Genomic DNA, 25,241 nt, shown 5'->3' with positions numbered 1-25,241 from the left:
AATTTTTTGTTTTCATGATAAAAATTTTGTTTCTTAAAAATGAACTTATGAACGGTGCCCCGTCAGCGGCGGCGCCCCCTTCGTAGCGCCGCCTGCATGCACCGCATGCCCTGATTAGCCTCTACAAGTGGCCCAGTCATGAAGATACTTCACATGCAAACATTGTTTGCTTACGCCTAGATAATGGATTAAATCAAGAATATAATTTCTTGGCATTTTTAATTTAAAATATAATTTGGAAAAAGTTTGATGGATGTGAAGAGAAAATTATTCATCTGAATTAAAAAAAGTCAAATCCCAGAGAACAAGAATTGTAGAACCACTGCTTTAATTTCACATGCAAAATAAAGTTATGTTGCTGAAAGTAATCCAAAAAAGTCAGAAATATATGTGAATAGACCACTTTTGGGAAAGGAACTAGAGAACAGAAGGCAAACATGAGATGGATAACAGAAAGAATGAGAGACTTTCTAAAGCAAGTATTAATCTGTTCAATTGATTTATAACAAAGCATTTCACTGTGTTGACCACAATGGATTGTGGAATGTAATGAGAGCAATGGAAGTGTCCAAATGATAAAAAAGGGTGTAGCAAGGGTGTATCTTGTCAACCCATCTTTTTAATATTTATAATGAATATGAGAATAGCTGACTTAGAACCTTCAGAAATTAAGATTGGAGACAAAAAAAATTAATTTAAGATATGTAGATGACATAACCCCCTCATGGCTAAAACCAAGGAAAATCCAGAATGAGTATCTATACATTCTGGATTTTCATTGGTTTCTCAGGTTTCTCATCCCTCACAGAAGGCAAACCAGCCCTTGAACACACACACACACACACACACACACAGATCCAGTCATAAATACAGGGTGAAAGTAAAAAAGCCAGGCTTAATTTAAACATCAGCAAAACAAGTGATGGCTTGTGGCAATTTAAATGAATTCATGATTGAGGGAGATAAAATATAAGTGGTTCAAAGTTATGATTTACTAGAGTCCAGAATAAGAAATGATGGTCAATGTGAGGATGAAATTAAAATAATAGCTATGGAGGAAAAAACCTGACAAAAAGGAGGTTAAACTTATATCCCTGATATAAACTTATATGACGATTTTGTTTAATTTCAGTCTCAGGTTTAGGTTAGTCCCGAGGGGGTGGAAGGAGGGGGAAATAGTTTCATTGCATAAAGGAGGCTCCAAGACTGCTGTTGCAAATTACCGACCGATCAGCATATCAGGAGTCCTTGTCAAGGTTTTGGAGAAAGTAGTCAAGAGGAAAATACAGGAATGGATAGATAATAATGGGATACTGTACAGAGGACAGAATGATTTTATGAAGGGTAGATCATGCCTCTGTAACTTTCTCACATTTTATAACACAGTGACGGCTGAACTGGATAAGGGTAATGGGTTTACAGTGATACTGCCGGACATTGCTAAGGCCTTTGACAGGATACCACATGGAATTCTAATCAGTAAACTGCGGCAGATGTGGATGGATATAGGGTTGGTGACATGGATAGGAGGCTGGTTGATGGAGAGATATCAGAGAGTAGTTTATTCAGGAGTAGAGTTCAAAAGGGCTGTGACTAGTGGTGTGCCACAGGGTTCTGTTTTGGACCACTGCTGTTTAATTTGTTCATTAACAATATAGGAAAGGATCTGAGAGGAACTGTTCATTTGTTTGCTGATGATGCAAAGTTGGGTAGAGCAACAGTGAATCCTCATGTCAAAATTTTACAGGATGATTTGGACAGATTGGAAGACTGGGCTAAGGAGAATGGATGTCAGTTTAATGTGGCAAAGTGTAAGGTTATGCATTTTGGGGTGAAAAAAATAGCAGCAGTATACCACGCTGTACTCCATGAAATTGATGAGGCCAAAGATTTGGGAGTGTTTGGTGGATAGGGAGTTGAAGTTTAGGGGGGCACATTGCAAAAGTGGCTAAATCAGCTCATCAGATCACTTGGTTACTGAAGAATACTTTGACGAGCACAGACAAGCAAGTTATTGCTCCTCTTTATCGAGCCTTCATAAAACCCCATCTTGACAACTGTGCCCAGATCTGGGCACCAGGGTTTCTTCTTGATGGGGAGAAGGTAGAGAGGATCCAGAGGCAAGTGACCAAGATGATAGCTGGTCTATGGAATGTACCTTATGAGAACAGGTTGACGATCTGTGGGTTGCAGAAATTGGCTGTTAGGCGGAAGAGGGGTGATATGATTGGGGCATTCAAATTACTGAAGGGTTTTTACAAGATTAATTCAGAGGAAATTTTTCAGAACAGGTCTGGTGGTGGTAGAGAACTAAGGGAAATCCATGGAAACTGGGCAAGAGTGTGGTTAGCAAGGGTGTTAGAACTAGGTTTTTTGCTTGGAGAGTGATGAATGAGTGGAATAAGCTGCCAATGTCTGTTGTAGATGCCAGACTGTGGTATTTTAGAGAATATAAAGGCAGGCTCCTTGAGACAGAAGACACTGACTGCTAAATAGAAGTTAATGTACTTTGGGCATTACATATGCCTACATAAATCTTATCCTGAGCATCAGTAGAAAAAACACCTCTGTAATTCTCACATTGTTTACCCCCCGCCAAAAAAAAAAAAATAAATAAATATATATATATATATATATATATATATATATATATTTGTGTTATGAGAGCTCTACTCCAATCATTTGAAATTCAACCATCTGACCAGGCTTTCTGAGTTTGTTTTAGCCACTGTAAAAATTTTACATGTACATTTCGACATTTCTGATAGAAAATCACTATCTACCAGTGTTCTGGCTGTCACTACTTAATTTCATATAGTAATAACTCTGAACATCCAAACTATCCTTATATTCAGTGTTTGTCGCCTTTGTCACTTCAGTTCTTTCTCAGTCTCCATAGTTTAGTCAGTATAGACAAAACCCTTTAGTTGGAAAGACCTGGGTTCAATTCTTGTCCATGACGTGAAGAACCTTTATTTGGTCTCTTTCAACTAAAGGTGAGTTTTTTCCATCCAGAAACTCAGGTTTATCATCCCTCAGAACAGGCAAGCCAGCCCGTGAACAACACACAGATCCAGTCATAAAACACACTTAATCCCTCACTAGGAAGGTTCAACTAGTCCTAAGGAAAGGGGGGAACCCCCCACACAAATAAATATACTTCAGTTCTTTTAGAGTACTCTTTACTTCCTTTCTTATCTTTTTCAGCAACTTCCAGAACAATTTGTGAACTTCATGTTATCTTCTATATTCTTCCATAAGTCTTCTGATTAGTTTTGTTCAGATACTTTTACACATAACAAGCTTTCTCTGTATTCACTAAGGGAAAGCTGATTAACTTGCAGGAACTTTCAATGATTTCTTCTTTTCAGGTCTTCTTATAACTTCTTGAACCCACAATGGTACTCTAATTTTTTGTATCTATTAAGACAAATTTACTAGTGCTTCTCTGACAGAATCAGTCATTATTTTCTTCAGATTTTGTCAGTAAGTTTAAGTTTAGTTTTTTGTTTGCATGCTCTTTCAGCATTTTCTCCAATAATATTTATTTCAATTTGCAGTTCGCTTCTGAAAGCTAGTCAACTGGGAATTTTTTTTAAAACTTTCATACATATTTTTCTTTTCATTTGATACTCATTTTTATACTGCTCAAAACTAGATGATCAGTTCCTATTTCAAATCGCCTGACCACCTGAATTGTATTCTGAACAAGTCTAAAGATATAACTATAAATTAGGCGTTTCTTATTTGTATGGTATCTATGAATTTATACACATCTTTATGCTGGAACATTGTACAATTTATACAAAGGAAAATCAGACTGTATTATGAGAATTATAGAGAAATTCCCCTACTACTGTTCTGAGAAAGATTTATGCCATCATATCTGAAAGAAGGTTAAAGAAAATTAATGAAGAAAAAGATGGATTTAGATCATAAGAGTTGCTTAGACCAGATTATTAACTTGCAACCAAATAGTCAAGTGATTATGGAGATGCAACAAGGATAATTGTTTCAGCTTTGTTTATTTTAAACAAAGCTACATTAAGGAAAGGAAAGCTGTATGATGTAGAAAAGAAACACTATACAGAATGAATACAGAGCCTTAAAGAACAAAGGTTCAAAAAGTATATCAAATAATGTTAGTGATTAAAATAAATCTGTTACAAATCTAATATAATTATAAATTGCTATGAATTGTATTGCTAATATTAACATTTCATTGTGAAATCTCTTGAATAAAATATCACAAAATTATTACTATGGTTAAGGAAATTAATTCTGAAAATGAAACAACCTCCTCCATAAGCATGTTTTGTTTTATTGTTTGTAGTTCAATCAGAAAAGTGAATGGTTATCACAGCCAGGATGTTTGGAAACATTGCTGATATTTCTTCTCTCCCTCCCACCAATCAGCACCTGTAGCCTGATAATGTTGCATCATGCCTTAATGACCGAAACTACAATTTAAACAGAATAGGAAACAAAACAGGTATTTGAATCAATAAATGCACAAGGGAAAAAAAAAAAAAAAAAAAAAAAAAAAAAAAAAAAAAAAGGACAGTGGAAAGAGTACTAGAATACTAGAAGAACTAGAATACAGATTATAGGTAGATCAACTAGAAACCTAATAAATAATAACACAATCTAGCTGAAAGGTGTTGATCTAGTTTTAATTCCTTGAAGGTACAATCACAAATTTTTTAAAAGAAAATGAGGTCCAAAGTAATTAGTCTGGAGAGCCAATGAGTATACCTATATAAGGAATGGAATCCCAAATATTTCAACAAAAGAGGACTGAACTGCTATGACTGGTTGGTGTATAGTTGGTGAAGCACTGTTCATTTACATTTTGTCATACAGTTAGAAATTTTGTTCTGATTTGTTGTCAATATTAATTCAGAATTAATAATAATGAAAACAATGCAAATCAATTCTCATAAAAACTACTTACTAGACCATGATGGTTGCCATGATTCAGGATGATGACCTGATATACTAAGGCATATTTTTTTGTTAATTTCAAACCTTCCATTGGGCTATGAAATCATAAAAAACAAAAAATACTGAATATTAAATAAATGAAAATTAATATACATTTTGCAATAATTGAAGAATTGAGTATTTTAAATAAGTAGAGATATACATATTCTGAAATAAAAATATCATGAACGAAGAGCACCTCCACATAACTCAATCACATGCAAGTTAAAAAATGAACATACACTTCATATTAATTATATTTCTTTCTGTACACGTGTTCTAATGATGTCATATGAATGAATAGTATAATTTACTACTCTTATTCAATAAAAAAATTTATTCACTGGCTCCAGCTTTATTTTATTATCTGCTTATGTTTCGAATTCACACCTGGAAAGGAGTATGATTGCCCACTGATATAGTAACTCCACCACGAGCAGGACCATCTCTTCCTCTGGAAAAATGTTTAATAGATCATCTGATGTGTCAGGGTCGGTTGCTGAATTTAGTATACTTTCAGTGGATACAAAAGTATCCATTTTTATGGATACTTCTTAACAAGTGGGTTCTCACTGAACCGGATCAATGTAAGAGTTGTTTCAGGAGCGAGACCATAATAGGGTCAGGCAACTAATATTCTCTGTAGAGAAGTCCTCACAATCAGAAAGTTTGGGTACACTGAAATTATTGAATGGTTGAATAAACATACATGTTTATACATACATGTTTTCTTATGCTAAGAAAACATATATGTCTTCTTAGCATAAGAGGATTTCAGGACAGGTGTTGTGGTGACTAACTTTCTCTTTGCATCCTGATATATTTTGTTCTGCTTTCACCTTATGTATTTCTTTTTCATCCTTCAACCTTCGGCATACACAGGAGTAGGTAAGATCATCTCCCTCAGAGTTGACACATTTAGGTTTATTTGCAGAGCAAGATTTATGTTCTTTACTGCCATGTCGGGCACAGATGGTAAAGCCACTACAGGCAGTTAGGGCATGCTCATATTTCTAACATTTAAATCATCTTAGTGGATTAGGGATGTTGAGTCTAACAGGAAAGCTGAGATATCCTGCTTTTAACAATGTTGGAGATATGGGTGTGTCAAAAGTAAGGATGATGTTCCTGGGCAGAAAACCAAGTGACCATCTCTACATATCAGATGCACCACATACCTCTCATTCCTTTATCTTTAGAATGTGAACAACAGATCTCTTCATCTTGAACAGCAAAGAGATACTAATCTGATCTCACACCAATAAACTAGTTGAACATTTTGGGATTACCGTAACTGTTATTCAGGTCCTCACCCCAGCCCTCCCCTACACACACACACACACACACACACACACACACACACACACACACACACAAAATGATCTTTCTTTCAGTAGTTTTTCAAGGTGCTGCTGACATTCACCAAGAATATCACCAGAATGTAGCTTAACTGTTTTGGGAGATCCTGCCAGTCTAAATCCTTTTGAATAAAGAAAGGCGACATTTTCCCTTTCTTTATTCAAAAGGATTTAGAATGGTTAATTTATCACCTGTTGATTGGATGAAACACATTAGTATATTTATGTGTGTCAGATTTGTTCCTTATTTCTGTTATCAAATGATTTATCTACAGTATCTCGTAGACAAGCTTATACGTTGGTTATGCATTACTAAATCACTTAAGGAATTGAACAACGTAGATACGAATATAAATTAAATTACACTTTAATAAATATTTCCGATATTTCGGCAACGTCACGTTGCCATCTTCAAAAGGAACTTACAAAAAAAAGGCGCATGCATGTAGGCAATACAACACAGTAACTGAGAATGAAGAGATGAAGCTATTGTTCTCCTAAAAGTCCTGATGGTACCCTCTAGCGGGCTAAGTAGGTGTTCTTGGCCGTTGAGCTGAAGGTCTGCTGATGTAAGCCTTCCAAATTTGGGGCAGTCGCATACAACCAAATTTGTTGAGGTTTGGAGAGTTTCTTAGGGCTGAGGCTGATTCCATAAATAGTCTTTCGAATTTGTATTTGCTACGGTGTATGACTGTAGCTTTCTTCCACCGTATTCTGTGGCGTGTATCCAGAGCATGGTCTGCAAGACCAGAATGGCTGTACTTGTGAAAACAGATGTAGTCCTTGGGTTCAGAAATTCTAATATTCACTGTCCTACCTGTTTGGCCAAAGTAAGACAGTTTACAACTGCAAGGGAGGACCTGGTATACACCATGTAGGTCTAGGGGAAGTGGTTGGTCTTTACTGGAGCAGATAAGGGATGCCAATTTTCTGTAAGGCCTGTAACAGGTCAGGTCATGTCTTTTTAAGATTTTGGTAATTTTTTCCTGAGGTGCCGCGGATGTAGGGAATGGTGATGGATTTAGAGAAATCCTTGTTGTGGAGGGGGGGGAAGGGGGCTGTGGTTTGTAGGTTTTAATATTTTTTGGGTTTTTTTTGGGGGGGGGGGGGATAGCCATTGGCTGAGAAAGTGTTGAGGACGTGATTTAGTTCAGTGTTTAGGGCCATGTTATTAGAACAGATTAGTTCAACCCTGTTGTATAGTGTTTTCACCACTCCATATTGTTGTGAGGAGTGGGGATTGTTGGTGAATGTATCTGCCTGTATGGGTGGGTTTTCTATAAACTGAGAAAACCAAGGTTCCATCAGGCTGGCGGGTGACTAGTGTGTCTAGGAAAGGGAGGCTGTTGTTTACCTCTTTTTCCAGGGTGAACTTGATTCTGGGGTGTTGGTTGTTTAAGTGTGTTAAGAAGGAGAGGAGTGTTTCAGAGAAATGTGGCCAAATAGCGAACACATCATCAATGTAGCGAAGCCATATGGTTGGTTTTTGTGGGGCAGAGGCTAAGACTTTTTCTTCAAAGGACTCCATAAAGAAATTGGCCAAGGGTGGGGAGAGTGGTGAACCCATGGCTATCCCCTCTATTTGTTTATAGAATTTTCCCTGCCAAAAGAAATAGCCTGAGTTCATTGTGAACTAAAATAGGGCTGAGACATCGGCAGAAAATTTAGCTTGGATTAGCTCTAATATTTCCTTAAGTGGGACATTTGTGAATAAGGAGGAGACATCAAAGCTGATCATTATGTCAGTATGTTGAAGTGTAAGGTTTTCTATGCTGGCTTTGAAGTGGGATGAGTTTTTTATGCGTGATGGTATGTTGCCAGTATAGTGTGTGAGCTCTTTGCCAAATGTTTAGCTAATTTGTATGTGGGGGAAATCAATGCCATCCACTATGGGACGTAATGGCACATTTTCTATATGTATTTTTGGGAGTCTGTAAATACGGGAGTGTATAGAGTTAAATGGCTTTAATCTGTTGGTAACTTCTACAGGCCAAGAAGTGACTTTCTTAAGGAGCCTGTGAAGTTTTCTAATTTGTGAGTTGGTGGGATTGTATTCGATAGGGAGGCAAGTAGCCCGATCTAATAGAAGAGCATTAAGCTTACCTGTGTAGTCCTTTTGGTTAAGTACTACAGTTGCATTTCCCTTATCCGCTTAGGTGATAACTAATTCTTTATTATTCCTCATTTCCTGTAGAGTTATATATTCATTATTGGATATGTTGGTTTTTGGTGGTCTTGCTTTGGAGAGGACACAAGCTACATCCAGTCTTACACTGTTGGCGATTTGATGTGGAAGGTGGCAGATTCCGCGTTCGATCTGGATCATAATATCCTATCCTAACTAGGTATTTTTCTGGGAGTAATGGCGAAGTTATGGCCACGTGAAAGCGCATCGAGTGCTTCAGGCTTCAGGGTGACTGAAGAAAGTTGATTACGGTGTTGGTAGCAAGTTTTGGATTGATGGTAGAGTTCTTTTTTAATTTTTCGAATTTTTTCATCTGTCAGCCTCATATTTTTTCTAATTCTTTGTCTGCAGCAGTACACGAGACATCACGTAAAATTGACCAAAGTTCGTGATTTAAAGTGCACGAAAGCTCATCTTCGAAGGCACAAATAGTTCGTTAATGTCTGCTGTGGCGGTTTCTCAAACCGTGTGGTGGAAAATTGGCATCCCTTATCTGCTCCACTAAAGACCATCCACTTCTCCTAAACCTACCTGGTGTATACCAGGTTCCTTGCAGTTGTAAACTGTCTTACTTTGGCCAAACAGGCAGGACAGTGAATATCAGAATTTCTGAACACAAGGACTACATCCCTTTTCACAAGTACAGCCATTCTAGTCTTGCAGACCATGCTCTGGATACACGCCACAGAATACGGTGGAAGAAAGCTACAGTCATACACCGTAGCAAATACAAATTCGAAAGACTATTTATGGAATCAGCCTCAGCCCCAAGAAACTCTCCAAACCTCAACAAATTTGGTTGTATGCGACTGCCCCAAATTTGGGAGGCTTACATCAGCAGACCTTCAGCTCAACGGCCAAGAACACCTACTTAGCCTGCTAGAGGGCACCATCAGGACTTTTAGAACAATAGCTTCATCTCTTCATTCTCAGTTACTGTGTTGTATTGCCTATGTGCACATGCCTTTTTTTTTGTAAGTTCCTTTTGAAGATGGCATCGTGACGTTGCCGAAATATCGGAAATATTTATTAAAGTGTAATTTAATTTATATTCATATCTACGTTGTTCAATTCCTTAAGTGATTTAGTATCTACAGTATCTGTACTTGAATGGGATCTTGTAAGCCCCCCCCCCTGGAAAATCTGAAGATGAAGGATTCATGCTCAAGGAATTTTTTTTAATATGATGCCAGAGATCCCTACCCACCATGGAACAATGTGGATACTCACTAACCAGCAAGTAATAAATGCACTCTGAAACAATAAATGCACCCTGGGCACCACACCAAGACTTGCGCTCTGGTCCCCAGACTATGGAATAGGGGTAGCAGACTTTCTGCAAAACCACTGACCCATTCAGGTAAGCGTCAACTAGGCGAATGATCCTGGCCAGTACTTCCAGGACCTCCTGTCTTACTAAAGCAAGGGGCCAAAATAATGCAAGACAACCAGATTCCTCTTTTTAGATGTCCACAGGATGCAACAAATAGCAAATGCAGCATTACATTGGATCCCAGTAATGATGATCTGGACGATAGGACTGTAAAAAATTACTCAAGAGAAGCAGAGCAAAGAATACAGAAAAGAATGTTTAACAAAAGGAAAAGAGGAAAAATTAAAAGGCCAGTATCTTCAGTAGGAGATCCTCTCCAACATGAACAGGTGGCCCAGATTGTTCTAGGAAAATTCGCCATAGGAATATTTGCCACAAACATTTACGCCATAAGACATTTTGCATTAATTTTTGTAAATAATCAAATGGATGATAAAGGGTATTATAAATTCATTAAAAAGGCAAATCTTTATTGAGGTGAATGTTAGTGATACATAACATAATGAAATCATTTAAAAATTGTGCAAATTAAAAGAGGTGCTGCGTAAATAATTAACTTTTTGCTGCAGATCGTCAATTCCACAAATCCATCAGTAACATCGCTCATTGCAAGAAATGCTAATGCTGTGAAGTATTTAATTTTTGTGTTGAATTCAGCATCTGTTTGATAGAGTAACTCAAACCAATGCAATAAGTTTGCAATAAAGATTTTGTGTCATATGAAATAAACAACCTGTTATAGTTGTTGATGTAAATATGTCAGAAAAAGCATTGATAGTTACTTTCTTGAAGTCAACCATTAATGTTTCGAGATCTAATGATAAACGTAAGTCCTTTAAGGCACTGAATAATCTGATGTAAGTTAATTCTGATTTGCTAGGAAGCAAAGCAAAAAGCCGCAATGGAATCCTTAGGGGGGTCTCATGCCAGTCCCAAGCCCCTGGATAAAGGAGGAGGGTTAGTCAGGTGAGTGTCGATGCTCCGACCATAAAGAAAAAAACACAATTGTTATCTGATGCCTATACGATCAACAGCTACAACATACCGGCTCAGACATCGTCTGGATCAACAAGGTCCGTGATACCAATCGAGCGATTCCATATCATACTCATTACCTAGTGGTGATATCTGCTACAATCCTTCAGTCAGTTTCCCAACGCTATCTAAATCTAGCTTTTTTTTCATATAACTCACTACAGTATCTTGTCCATCGCTGTACAATTTTATCTTTATCATCAATACTTTGCCTTTTTCGTCTTTAACTGTGGTCTGTTTTGGTTGCCACCTTCTATTAATGGTCCTGATCATTTTGTACATCTCCCTAGTTTAATGCTCTCCATAATACTGTTCTATATTATTGCATTGGGCTTCTAACCATTTCATCTTATCTGGCTGACTGCTTTTTTCACCTCATTACACTTTCTTCTATATCCTCTATTCTTCAACATTCTTTTCTCCTGTACTAACTTCAGTGTTTCTTGTCTAATCCATTTCTTCTTGATCTTCTCTTCTTCTTCTGGTACTGTTTCTTCAACTGCATCTTCTATCGCCTTCATTACTCCTTTCACTCTTAGATTTGCATTTTTTTCTTTGTTCACACTTTTAAGTTTCTCCTCTAACACTGTTCTGTAATGTCTTCCTATTTCTGCTTCACTTATTATTGCTCTCTTCGTTTCTGATGATAGGGTTTATATTTTCGTTTTTTAATTTCAACTTGACGTTTGCAATCACTAAAACTATGATCCGAGTCTATATCCGCTCCTTGAAAAGTTCAACACTGCTGTACTGATGTTATCCATCTTCTTTTAATCATATCAATCATGCTCTTGGTTTTCCCATCATTTGATTGGCACGTCCATTTTCTACAATCCTTTTGCTGGAATCTTGTGTTACAGATCATCATATTGTGGTCCACAGCAAATTCTAACTTTTTTAACTTCGTTTATTTCTTTCTCCGAAATCATATTTTCCCATGACTCTTTCCCAACCATCATTATATATTCCGACTTAGCATTCCAATCTCCTTCAATAATTAGTACATCTTGCTTCGGTATTGTTTCTATTGTCTCTGTTAGATCTTTGTAAAATAAGTCAATATCCTCATCTGTGCTATTAGATGTGGGCGCATATATCTGGACTATTGATATATTAAATGGTTTTTCTTGAAATCTTGCTGTTATGATTCGTTCATTGACTGGTTTGTAGCCTGAGAGTGCCTTTCTAGTTTTTTTGTTAAGAAGGAAACCTACTTCATGCTTGGTGTCATGCCATGACCATATGACTTCGCATCTATTTATCTTTCCTACTGATGTCCATCACAACTCCACCAGTCCTAGTATATCACACTGATATCTCTTCCTTTCCTCGGGAAGTAATTCTAGTTTTCCTGCCATCCAAAGTGTCTGTGCATTCCATGTTCCTACTGATAATAGTTCTGTTAGTTTCAGTTTGTTTCCTTTCGGTATCCCACTTTTCGATTCAACCCCCGATCACTCGATTGGTATCGTGGACCTTGTTGATCTGGGTGACGTCTGGGCTGGTATGTTGTAGCTGTTGATCGTATAGGCATCAGATAACAATCGCGTTTATTCTTTATGGTCGGAGCATCGACACCCACCTAACTGACTCTCCTCCTTTATCCAGGCTTGGGACTGCCATGAGACCCCTAAGAATTCCATGGTGGCTTTTTTCTTTGCTTCCTAGCAAATCAGAATTAACTTACAGCAGATTATTCAGTGCCTTAAAGGGCTTACGTTCATCATTAGATCCTGAAACACTAATGGTTGACTTCGAGAAAGTGACTATCAACGCTTCTTTTTCTAACATATTTACAACAACTATAACCAGTTGTTTATTTCATCTGATTAAATGAAATACAACAACAATTTTGCGATAAAGATTTTGCACAGCATCTTTATCACAAAATTGTTGCCATTGGTCTGAAGTTACGCTATCAAACAGACGCTGAATTCAATAGGAAAATTAAATGCTTCACAGCATTGGCATTTTTTCCAATGAGCGATGTTACTGATGGAATTGTTGAATTGACAATCCGCAGCAAAAAGTTAATTATTTACACAGCATCTCTTTTAATTTGCACAATTTTTAAATGATTTCATTATGTTATGTATCACTGACATTCACATTAATAAAGATTTGCCTTTTTAATGAATTTATAATACCTGTTATTTCTGATGGTATCTCATCTAGCAACCTCAGCAACTACTGTCCACCTCGGCTTATCAAAGTATATCCTACACACTTCCTTCTAAAAGTGCTGCATCTTTATCTGACATTTCATGTCAAAATGTCAACCCTTAAAAGAGTTATTTATAACACGGTTGTAAAGTCCATAATTTCTAAAATGAATGCTGATCACCGTGTAACACTAAAAGAAATAATTTATAATACTCTTTATCACCCATTGATTATTTACAAAAATTAATGCAAAATGTCTTACGGCAAAAATGTTTTTACAGCAAAAATGTCTTAGGCTATAAACTGTTTGTGCCAAAATTTCCTACAGCGAAAATGTTTACACTGAATTTTCCTATACGCCGAACATGTTTATGCCAAATTTTCTGGTCACGGGCTCAGAGTGTTAGTTTTCTGCATTTGGCTCATTCAAAAATCAGATGTGAATACTATTTTTGAGGGGAGATATTCTGAGCATATACTGAATGCAAAGCTAGACTGTCTGGTCTTGAGAACCACTTGTGATATGCTGAATATTTTCCTTTAATTGCTTTGTAACACCTGATGAGAAAGCAAAACTTGGATAACGGATGAAGACTACAGGTGGATTAGGGATAAAAAAAAACTTCATTCCAGTTAGAGTTATTTCTTTTATTCAATCAGTTCAGATATCTGGATCAGGAAAACAGAAACAATCAGTTGACAGAAAGGTCTTGAGAACCACTTGTGATATGCTGAATATTTTCCTTTAATTGCTTTGTAACACCTGATGAGAAAGCAAAACTTGGATAACGGATGAAGACTACAGGTGGATTAGGGATAAAAAAAAACTTCATTCCAGTTAGAGTTATTTCTTTTATTCAATCAGTTCAGATATCTGGATCAGGAAAACAGAAACAATCAGTTGACAGAAAGGAGGAGCAGAAGTCACAGCAATCATATGACACTACTAGGATGCCAAAGGACAAAAAACATTATCCAAGTTACCAAAAGGAGGAGTGACATTTATAGTATTGATTACAGGAAGGCTGGTTAACAAAAGATCATGGATATTAGCAGAATGGTTAGGATTATCTAGTATCAGGCAGATGGACTACTTTTGCTAGGTCATTGCCTAACACAAGTTCTCAAGGAAGGTAACTTTGCTGTTTGGGTATTTTAGATTGCAGAAAATCAAGCTTTACAGATAGGTAATCAAAGGTCATAGTGTTTATCAGCAGACAGTGATAGAAAATTTTGTTATGCCAGAATAGATCAAATGGGGTGGGGGGGGGGGTCAATTTAAGGGTTGACATTCTGACATGAAATCTCAGATAAACATGCAGCACTTTTAGAAGGCAGTGTGTAGGGTATATTTTGATAAACTGAGCTTGCTAGATGCTGTTATTCCATCAGGAATAACAGCTCTGGTTTGGACTGACTGCAAATGGTGTGGCACTTCATTACTATTAAGTAATGTAAATGAACTAACTGCACCATCACTTGCAGTCAGTCCAAACCAGAGCTGTTATTCCAGATGGTATCTAATCTAGCAACCTCAGCAACTACTGTCCACCTCAGCTTATCAAAGTATATCCTACACACTTCCTTCTAAAAGTGCTGCATGTTAATCTGACATTTCATGTCAAAATGTCAACCCTTAAATCCCCCCCCCCATATGAGCTATTCTGCCATAACAAAACTGTCTATCACTGTTTGCTGATAAACACACTGTGATCTCTGATTACTTGTCTGTATTAGAGCCAAACATTGCAGAAGTGGATGTAGAATTTTTATTTTTTATTTTTTTGCAAGTATTACCAAGGTTTTTTTCCTTTTTTTTTTTCAGTGGAAGTATTTTGTGGAAGATTTTTGGTAATCTGCAGTAAAAGTACATTTATTATGCTGTCCTTCATTGCTGATGAGGATGGAAGAGGAAATATAGGGACATGCAGCGTGAGGTGACCCAAAGAAATGCTTTTCACACATAAAGACCCTCTGTCTTCTTTCAATAAATGGCCTTGATAGTTTTCCTTGTATAACAACAGATTCCCTCCAGGCACAACAGCAATTATTTACTACACAACTGAAAGTCTTCTGAGTCATTAATATCACATTCAGTCCCATTTCCTATCCAGCAGCCAGCCTACTGCACCCTGAGATGGAGAAGTGTCTGAATCCCTATAGTATCTGGTATACGGTTGCAAATTACCGACCGATCAGCATATCAGGAGTCGTTGTCAAGGTCTTAGAGAAAGTAGTCAAGGGAAAAATACAGGAATGGATTGATGAAAATGAGATACTGTACAGGGGACAGCATGGCTTTGTGAAGGGTAGATCATGCTTCAGTAACTTGCTCAAGTTTTATAACAAGGTGACGGCTGAACTGGATAAGGGAAATGGGTTTACAGTGATACTGCTGGACCTGGCAAAGGCGTTTGACAGGATACCACATGGAATACTAATCCGTAAACTACAACATATGGGAATGGATATAGGGTTGGTGAGGTGGATAGGTGGTTGGTTGATGGAGAGATATCAAAGAGTAGTTTATTCAGGAGTAGAGTCCAAAAGACGGCCTGTGACTAGTGGTGTGCCGCAGGGTTCTGTTCTTGGACCACTGCTGTTTAATCTGTTCATTAACGATATAGGGAAGGATCTAAGTGGAACAATTCATTTGTTCGCTGATGATGCAAAGTTGGGTAGGGCAATAGTGAATGCAGAGGATGTCAAAGTCTTGCAGGATGACTTAGATAGATTGGAGTTCTGGGCTAAGGAGAATGGATGTCAATTTAATGTGACAAAATGTAAGGTTATGCATTTTGGGGTGAAAAGATTAGCAGCAGTATACCACATTGGTGGAACTGTACTCCAAGAGATTGATGAGGCCAGGGACTTGGGAGTGTTGGTGGATAGAGAGATGAAGTTTAGGGGGCACACTGCAAAAGTAACTAAATCAGCTCATCGACTCACTTGGTTGTTGAAAAATACCTTGACGAGCAGAGACAAGCAAGTTATTGTACCTCTGTACCGAGCCTTGATAAGACCTCATCTCGACTACTGTGCCCAGATTTGGTCACCTCGGTTCCTTCTTGATCGGGAGGAGGTGGAGAGGATCCAGAGGCGAGTGACTAAGATGATAACAGGTCTATGGAATGAACCATATGAGAACAGGTTGAAGATTTGTGGGTTGCAGAAACTAGTTGATAGGCAGAGGAGGGGAGATATGATCGAGACATTCAAATTGCTAAAGGGATTCTATAGGATTAATTCAGAGGATATTTTGGAGATCAGGACTGGTGGTGGGAGAACTAGGGGACACCTATGGAAGCTGGGCAAGAGTGTGGTTAGCAGGGGTGTTAGAGCTGGGTTCTTTACTTTTAGAGTGGTAAATGAGTGGAATAAGCTGCCAGAGTCTGTTGTGGGTGCTATGACGGTGAACGAGTTCAAGACAAGGTATGATAGATACTGTGAGAATGTAATCGCATAGTTGTGTGGACATGATGTTTAGGGCCTCCCTTGATGAGTCTAAGGACTCCTGGAGTCGCCCGAAATAATAATAATAATAATAAATACCCTTTAAAGGTATCAACATGCACTACATATCAGAAAGAGTATGTGAGAAAAAACAAACCACAGCTTCAATTCTGGAAAACACACATGGTAATTTCAGGTTTCCAGTAAACAAGGTGGTGGTGGTGGTATTTCAACAGTTAATGAGTCATCTACCACCTGGAGGTCCAGGTGGCATTTCTTCCATGATATGCCTTCACAGCAGTTTTTTTCTTAACATGCATCGCTTGCATGTAAAAAACAATAAATAAAGCTGATTTGTTACTATTTCTTATATGAACATAAAGCTTGGGTATGAAAAAAAATAAATGAACAGGCAAAATTTCACTATGATTTTATAAGAAAGAAACATGTTTTCCATTAAAACTAGATATCCTAAGTAACATGTAAAAACAGTATGCCAAAAAATTTCAGCAAATATAAGCATTGCAATGTAGTGTTGTATTTCTATCGATGAATTCCAATTAGGAATGGTGAGAATTATGACAAAGTAACAAAAGCCATGGAGTGCATTATGTCATTTATGTATTTTCTGACCAATTATGTGTTTAAAAAATTTCCAGGATGAGAGAAAAAACTATCAACTCTGTGTAAAACTTATAGTTACAAAGTCTATCGTCTATCATCATAATCTAAATATAGCTGCAAACTGATCAATCTATATTAATGGCACAGACATTACTGCTAAATTCCTATTTCAAATATTAATAATTGATTTTGAAAAAAAAAAAAAAAATTAATTCACTTACTGTTAAGAGAATGATACTTGGAGGTTTCATAGGATATTCAGGCGGTAAAACTATTCTGCCATGATATACTCCTCCATCAAAATCAGAATCAGGTGGTCCACGTACAGTAAAATGCCACTCAAATAAGTTATCCTAATAAAACAGAATAAAATTTTATAATAAGAAAATATTCATAACTTGAAAATTCCAGGTTTATATTAACACTTTTTTTTTCTGGAAAATAAGAGATTTCATCTGAAAAACCTGCAGTTCAAGTTAAAAATCACTACATTAAATATATATCTTGCTTTACTTCATGTAAATCAGAATATATGTGGCAAGGCAAAATATAACCACAGCATTTTTTTCTTTTTTCGCTTACTTGGTCTCACCTGTTGAACATGCATATATCTATAAACATGAAACCTCACTGCCATTTAAGATATATACGGAACCCTTGACTAATCAGTGTCTTGCTAAATTTAGCTGTGAAATCACTTGACATTAGAATTACACTGCAAGAGATTACCCATGCAAGTAGAGTAATCATAATGTGATGAAAACATTATGATTACTCTACTTGATGATGAACAAGGTGTATTCTACTGTGCAAATTTCAGCAAGTAAGATTCATTTTATATTATCAACATTAATAATACTGATCAAAAGATAGCACTGATATAAATATTACTATCAAGACAGAAAACAAATATATGCATGATACATAGCAAAATGTCAGTCATGAAAGCTTCACAAATCACAATACACCACTGGCTAGGAACACAGATATCTTGGCCTATTCCACCAAAATGGTAGTCTGTTTCTGCAGTAAAATTGAATGCATTGGTCTCAATATCTTAACTTGGAAAATCTTCAAAGTTGCATCATGGAGTTCAAGTCAGGCATGAAGGTAAGGTTAATCTTTGCACTCCGATTTCCTCAACCCAAGTGACCAAACTCTTGTAGAAAGTATTTTTACCTTAGGTGTAATTATGTTAAAGATACCAAGCAATTTTAAACCTGGTTTTACTCCATTTTTCCCAAGTAAGCAAACAGACAAAAATGTCAAGTTTGCGCCTGCAAGTGATGCAAGACTAGCTGATCCTACAGGTAGTGCAAGACCAAGGCAACTCGTGGTAGAGGTGGAACAAGCTCCGATCACTAATCTTAATATTTACCCTTAATGCCAAAACACATCTCCAAGAAGGGGATGTATGATGTTTTGTATTAAAGGCAAGCGGCCACTACTCAGACCGGTTTCGACCTTTTTTGAGGTCTCATCAGTGGGAGCTAGGCTAGAAATACCAAGATTTAGTAATACAGAGCTTGTAAGTATTTTACCAAAACAAGTTGCCATAAGGTGTTTTAAACTTATTAAACAAAAAGTCAATTTTTGTCTGTTTGCTTACTTGGAAAAAATGGAGTAAAACCAGGTTTAAAATTGCTTGGTATCTTTAACATAATTACACCCAAGGTAAAAATACTTTCTACATCTAAATCTCCTCCTGAGATTTTTATTTAATAAGGTTAAAACACCTTATGGCAACTTGTTTTGGTAAAATACTTACAAGCTCTGTATTACTAAATCTTGGTATTTCTAGCCTAGCTCCCACTGATGACACCTGTTTTCAGCGGCCCCGAGAGAAAGCTAGATGTTCCAGTCTTCTTTTGGATTCCAGTTGCCAGTTACCAGATCCCAAGAGAAAGCTCCTAATCCAGTATTGTTTGGTAAGAACCCTTCTAGTTTTTTCTTTTGTTGGTTTTTATTTTTTGCGGCCTCGTTCCAATCGTTGCAGGTCCGTTTTAGGGTATTTCCTTTCGGGGACTGAAACTTGCTTTTAAACAATGTCGAAATTCTTGCCAAGAGTTCGTACTCTCGGGATCGAAATTGACCCAAACATCGACAAAGCACGTTTGTGAGAGCTCTTCTCAAAGTAGTCAAAGCAGAAAGTATTTACGGGCTTACCCCTTACAGGGGGGGTAGATTCCAAATACTAACAAACAACATAGAAACAAGAGAAACACTCCTTAAAGGCGTAGAATGTGAAGGGAAAAAATACCTACCCTTCCTAGTCGGGAGTATTTTAAAATCCGTAAAAATTGACAGGTTTCCACTCGAATATCTAGAGAAAGGGGAGGAAATCATTAAAACCATTTTCTCCAAATGGGGGACTGTCCGAAATGTAACAATCGGACAAGACACGGATATCCCAGAGTGGAAGTCAGGGGAAGTGAGCATTTCAATCGAGATGAAAACCGAGGTTCCCAACTTGATTTTTATAGGCTCAGCAAGAGTAATAGTCAATTATCCAGGCATAAGAAAACAATGTTTTCGGTGCACCGCTTTGGGTCACCTTAGCACTTACTGCCCGAAAAACAATACATGCCGCAACTGCTTATCGACAGAACACACATTGAATCAATGTGAGTCACCGTGCCATAAATGTGGGAACACATCCCATAAAATAGACATTTGTCCTAATAGGACCCTTGCAGAAAGAGCAGGAGGCGCCATAACACCTGCGGCAGTAGCCATTCCTAAGCTCACAACACAGGACTCTCGAGCTACCGGCCAAACAGTAAACGAACCACAAACAACTGAACCAGAAGAGTTTCCAGCCCTCCAACCGCCAGCTACCACAACGACTACATTAGGAAATCAGGCAATAACTGGGAGGAACGCAGAAGGGAGAATTAGGAAGAAAAAGAAACAGAACACTAAGAAATCTTACACCAATGAATCGGAAGGCAACAATAACAGCACAGAAACAGAGGAAATGGAAATCAACACCAGTACAACAAAACGACCCATCACGCCGGAAGAAGAAGGAGAAATGAAACGAAATAAACAGGACACTGAAAGCCAAATAGAAGCCTCAAGTTCAGATGAGGACGAGGAAGGAAATGAGATAATATCGCGAAACAACACAGAAAATGAGGAAGAAATCTTATCAGAAGAAGAAGACAGAGAGCAAGGAAACAATTCAGAAACTAAGGAACAAGCTTTGTTAAAAGCAATACTCCAAACGGCTCTGTCATTTTGAAGAACTTTAAGGGATCTCCTAAAACGGCAGAAAAACTATTTCAGATAATGACCACAAAAGGAGAGCCAACTTTCTTGTTCTTCAAGAGGAGCAATAGACTCATATGGGGAGAACTCTATGTAAAAGATATAACCAAGGTCGAGCCCCATCAACTGGACTTTTCAGAGGAAGAAAAACAACACTTATGCGACACATTGAAGTTGCTGACACGAGTAGATTTGGAAAAGAGATACCCATGGATAATGAAGGAATTTGAAAAAAGAACTTTACCAGTAGATACAAACACCGGTTCTTCTCACCCCATTACAAAACCGGTAAAAAGAAAAGAACCCCTATATGAATATTCGAATGTAACAAAACGAATCCTATTCTATCTTAGGAATAAACCCGAGATAAAAAACAAAGTCCACACAGCTGTACAGGAAAAGGGAGACGTGGCTTTGCAATGTGAAGGTGAGCTAGAGAGTCTTAGAATATGGCTCAAGTTTGGGAAAGTCACTTACGACCGAGCGGAATGGAATGAATGCTTGAAGAGAATATGGCAACTTAATGATGAAGAGTCAGTACACGTACTCACAGTGATGGAAAACGTGGTAAAAGACTATGAGGAAGCAGTAAGAGATAGCAGGGCAAATATGACTTAATAAAAACCCCCTTCTAAGTTTCTTGGTTCTGTTTCTGTATGTTCACGCTTAATCCACATAGGAGGGGGTAGACCTGAGAACCCAAGCGGCGAAGGCTTACAGCCAGGCGGTGCAGCTCCTTGTGGGCTGCATCACTCGGGCCAGGCTCTTCCCCCGTTCTTGCAGTACTTTTCTGTTAATTCACCGACTTTTGTTGTTTCTGTTTATGTGTGTCCTAGTTCTTTTGATTTTCAATTTATGTGTGTCTTCCTGCATTTGTTTTTTTCATTTCTTTCATCGGCCAGACATCTGAAGAGGTGGCTGGCCGGAGAACGCGGAGGAGAACGGATGGAGGGAGATAATGTCGGAGATCTGCTTGGTGTTGGCATTTAAGTCAGGCCAAGTAAATCGACTGAGGCCTCCTTTAAAAATCTACTACTATCCACTATCTTTCCTCTCCTCTCTCACTATCAAGCTGACTCTCAGCACAACTTTTTTAAATCTAAAGAGGCCAGTGATGAAAGGCATGAACTCCCATTCTACCTCAAAAAAGGTCGAAACCGGTCTGGGTAGTGGCCCCTTGCCTTTAATACAAAACATCATACATCCCCTTCTTGGAGATGTGTTTTGGCATTAAGGGTAAATATTAAGATTAGTGATCGGAGCTTGTTCCACCTCTACCACGAGTTGCCTTGGTCTTGCACTACCTGTAGGATCAGCTAGTCTTGCATCACTTGCAGGCGCAAACTTAACATTTTTGTCTGTTTGCTTACTTGGGAAAAATGGAGTAAAACCAGGTTTAAAATTGCTTGGCATCTTTAACATAATGACCAAACTCTTGCAATACAATATGGCACATTATCCTGAATTGTTCAGTCAATACTACAGAACTTCCAGAGCATAAGCAACAAAGAATTGTGCAGAACGTGAATATAATGTTTGTGTTAATATAATGAAGTAATGACAGAAATCATTCTTTTGAACACAAGGAATTCTAGTTCAAACCAGGTGACAACCCACACTTGACAAATGAAACAATACATTCCATAAATAACATTCTACTGACTATTCATATGATTTGGAAATAGTGCATTTTATAATTCATTACTCCATACCATATCTTTTCAATGATCTGTTGTCGAATCACAATGAGCTTTGCTACATCCAAGGCCTTTTCATGCGATCTGTGCCTTCATGTATACAGGAGCCATCCTATGGAAGCAGACTATTAAACATAATATTCAGGCATAAACCAGCGTGGATACTCTGAAATGGCTGCAAGAATCATTATCTCTTCAGCACTTTCCTATCCCTATCAGTGTACAAGGTCTACTTGGTTACCTTTCACCATCATTTTCATAATTTAATGACACTAAATACAATTAATCTAAAATCATCTGTGTTACAATCACATGAACCTACTGATATCACAGCATATGGTAACACTTCAGTGGAGGCCAGTTGTATGCTATATGCAACTACAATTATTAACACATTTCACTGAATTTTTACTTTGTTACTTTGATATGATATGCAGTTTGTCACTGTAATATTCAACACAGAAAAAACACTAAAAAACTATAAGAGCTAAATGCATTAAACTTGCCTCTTGTTCAAATGACAGTTGAGCTTTCTGGTCACTTGACAAGGCTGTTGGGCAAAACTCCTGCTTAATGTCTCCACCTCTCTCTCTCTCATCCTGCTAAAACAATAACATCTCCTAAAGATAAGACAGACCTGATGACATCAGTCTTTTTCAACCCTTATTTAGCTGATAAAGACATCTCCCCTTAGTATTTACAAACCACTCTCAGTATGTTTCCTCTGATCTTTTGTCAGGACATCAAAAGAATACTGAATAGCCTTGATACTAATAGGTCCTCCAGTTGTAGAACTTGTGCTCCAGAATCAGCAGACATCTTGTACTGCCTTTACAATCTGTTCAACTCATCTGACATGTGTCAAGTAGCATGGAAGGCTTTTATCTGGTCTGTTCCTAATCCTTATCATTGTTATCATATCATTGTTCCTAATCCTTATCATCGTTATATCATTGTTCCTAATCCTTATCATATTAATCATCGTTAATTGATAATTAATATTATTCTCGGCAACTCCATGGAGTCCCTAAAGTGAGGGAGGCCCTAAACATCATGACAAGCCCTAACCAACATTTCTGCAGTATCTATCATACTTTGCTTTGAAATCATTCACAGTCATGGCACCCACAACAGCCTCTGGCAACCTATTCCACTCATTCACCAATCTCCAAGCAAAAAATCTAATCATCACATCTTGCTCAATTTCCAAAGATGGGCCCCTAGTTCCCCCACAATCAGACCTGTTCTAAAAAATTTCCTTTATATTAATCCTGTAAAAACCAGGATTAATATAGAGGTAACTTGTATGTTATCCCTTTTCTGCTAGTCAACCAATTTTGGTAACCCACAAATATTCAACCTGCCCCTCATAAGGTTCATTTCATAGACCTGCTACTACCTTGGTCACTCACCTCTGGATCCCCTCCACCTTCTCATCCCCAAGAAACCCAGGTGACCAGATCTGTGCACAGCAGTTAAGATGAGGTCTTACTAAGGCTCTATAATTACCTGTTTGTCTCTGCTCATCAGGGTATTCTTCAGTAACCAAGTAATCCAACGAGCTGAATTAGACACTTTTGCAATATGCCCTCTAAACTTTAACTCCCTATCCATTAACACCCTCAAATCCCTGGCTCCAATTTCCTGAAGTACAATTACATCAATACGATAAACAACTGGTAATCTTTTCACCCCAAAATGCATAACCTTACACTTTGTCACATTAAACTGGCAACCATTCTCCCAATGATCCTGCAAAATTTTAACATCATTCTTTATTTACTATTGCTATACCCAATTTTGCATCATTGGCAAACAACTGAATAGTTCCTCTCAGATCCTTTTTTCATATCGTTAATGAACAAATAAAATAGTAGTGACCCAAGAACAGGTGGCACACCACTAGTCACAGGCATTCTACTGGACTACTCTTGAATAAACTACTCTCCGATCTCTCTCCATCAACTACCCTCTTATCCACTTCAACTTTATATCCATCCCCATGTGCTGAAATATATTAATTAAAATTCCATGCAGTATCCTGTCAAAAGCATTTGCAAAGTCCAGTAATATCACTCTAAACCCATTTCCTTTATCCAACTCAGCTGTCACTATTACTCAGACACGACCTACCCTTCACAAAACCACGTCGCCCTCCCCATGTCCCAATTCTGTATATCAATTCCTGTATTTTGCTCCTGACCGACTTCTCCAGTACCTTGACTATAGCTCCTAATATGCTGATCAGTCAGTAATTTGATACATCAGTCTTAGAGCCATATGGATTGTGCCATTCAATGAGAATCCCATACCCATAAATCGCTTGATATATCCAAAGTTGATCAAGACTGGCCCTTGCAGCCTTCTTTCCAAGCACAAAGGGTGGGAAGGAGGCCATAAGGTGCTTCTCCTATCCTTTGTGAATGGATTACCAGCTTTTCCTCATTCATTGCATATAATAGTATATGGGTCCCTCTCCTCTGATTTTTCCATCAGTGTCAAGTACCCTAAGGCTGTGCATTTTCATCTACACTCTTTCTCCTATACAATGATATCTCACTAACATCCAATTCTATTCATAGTTTTGCTAAAGACTATACACTCCATTCCTCTGTCATTCACAAAACCCTTGTAGTATTCAGATGACTGAAGCTTCAAGAATTTCTATAGCCAATGTCTTTAACACTAATCTTCTAGCCATTCTCACGTGGGATGGAGATAATTTAGTAAATTTTAATATTACCCAAACAAAATCTTGCCTTACTTTCCAGAAGAAAGATCCTGCCTCATTCTCTCTCACTTTTGATGACATTCCACTTACCAATCAAGATCAGTTTCTCTTCTTGAGCTGACTTTCACATCTGGCCCCTGGCAAAAACACATCCCATCCATAGCCTCTTCAGTTTCCAAAAAACTTGGTATGCTTTTTTATTCTAAACATTATTTCTCATGTACTCAATGCTTAACACTGTATAAATCCCAAATATGCCAAACCTTAAAATATTATTCTCACTTCTGGGATGGTGCAGCAAAAATTTCACTCAATCCTAACTGAATCCAGAAAACAACTATTTGCTTACGTTATGAAATTTCATTGAGACAACTACTGTGTTAGAGTAAAACTTTAGTTTAATATAAAC

At 37.7% G+C, this 25,241-nt stretch overlaps 1 protein-coding gene across 2 annotated transcripts in view; it reads right to left on the bottom strand.

Annotated features, from left to right (window-relative positions):
- LOC150094329 (ubiquitin-conjugating enzyme E2 J1-like) overlaps nt 1-25,241 on the bottom strand; it is a 246,020-nt gene that overhangs the window by 193,098 nt on the left and 27,681 nt on the right. For both annotated transcript variants that reach the window (XM_090412082.1, XM_090412081.1), the window contains exons 3-4: nt 17,356-17,487; nt 4,955-5,039 (exon numbers count right to left, since the gene is read on the bottom strand). In XM_090412082.1, coding sequence (XP_090268208.1) covers nt 4,955-5,039; nt 17,356-17,487 — 217 coding nt within the window. The remainder of the gene's footprint in view (nt 1-4,954; nt 5,040-17,355; nt 17,488-25,241) is intronic.

Source organism: Typopeltis vanoorti, chromosome 22, assembly GCF_054136105.1.
Source record: "Typopeltis vanoorti isolate ZY-2024b chromosome 22, IOZ_Tvanoo_1.0, whole genome shotgun sequence".
In the NCBI taxonomy this organism is placed as follows: domain Eukaryota; kingdom Metazoa; phylum Arthropoda; class Arachnida; order Uropygi; family Thelyphonidae; genus Typopeltis; species Typopeltis vanoorti.
Note: the sequence above shows the minus strand (reverse complement) of the source record. Positions and strands in the feature narration are given on the sequence as shown.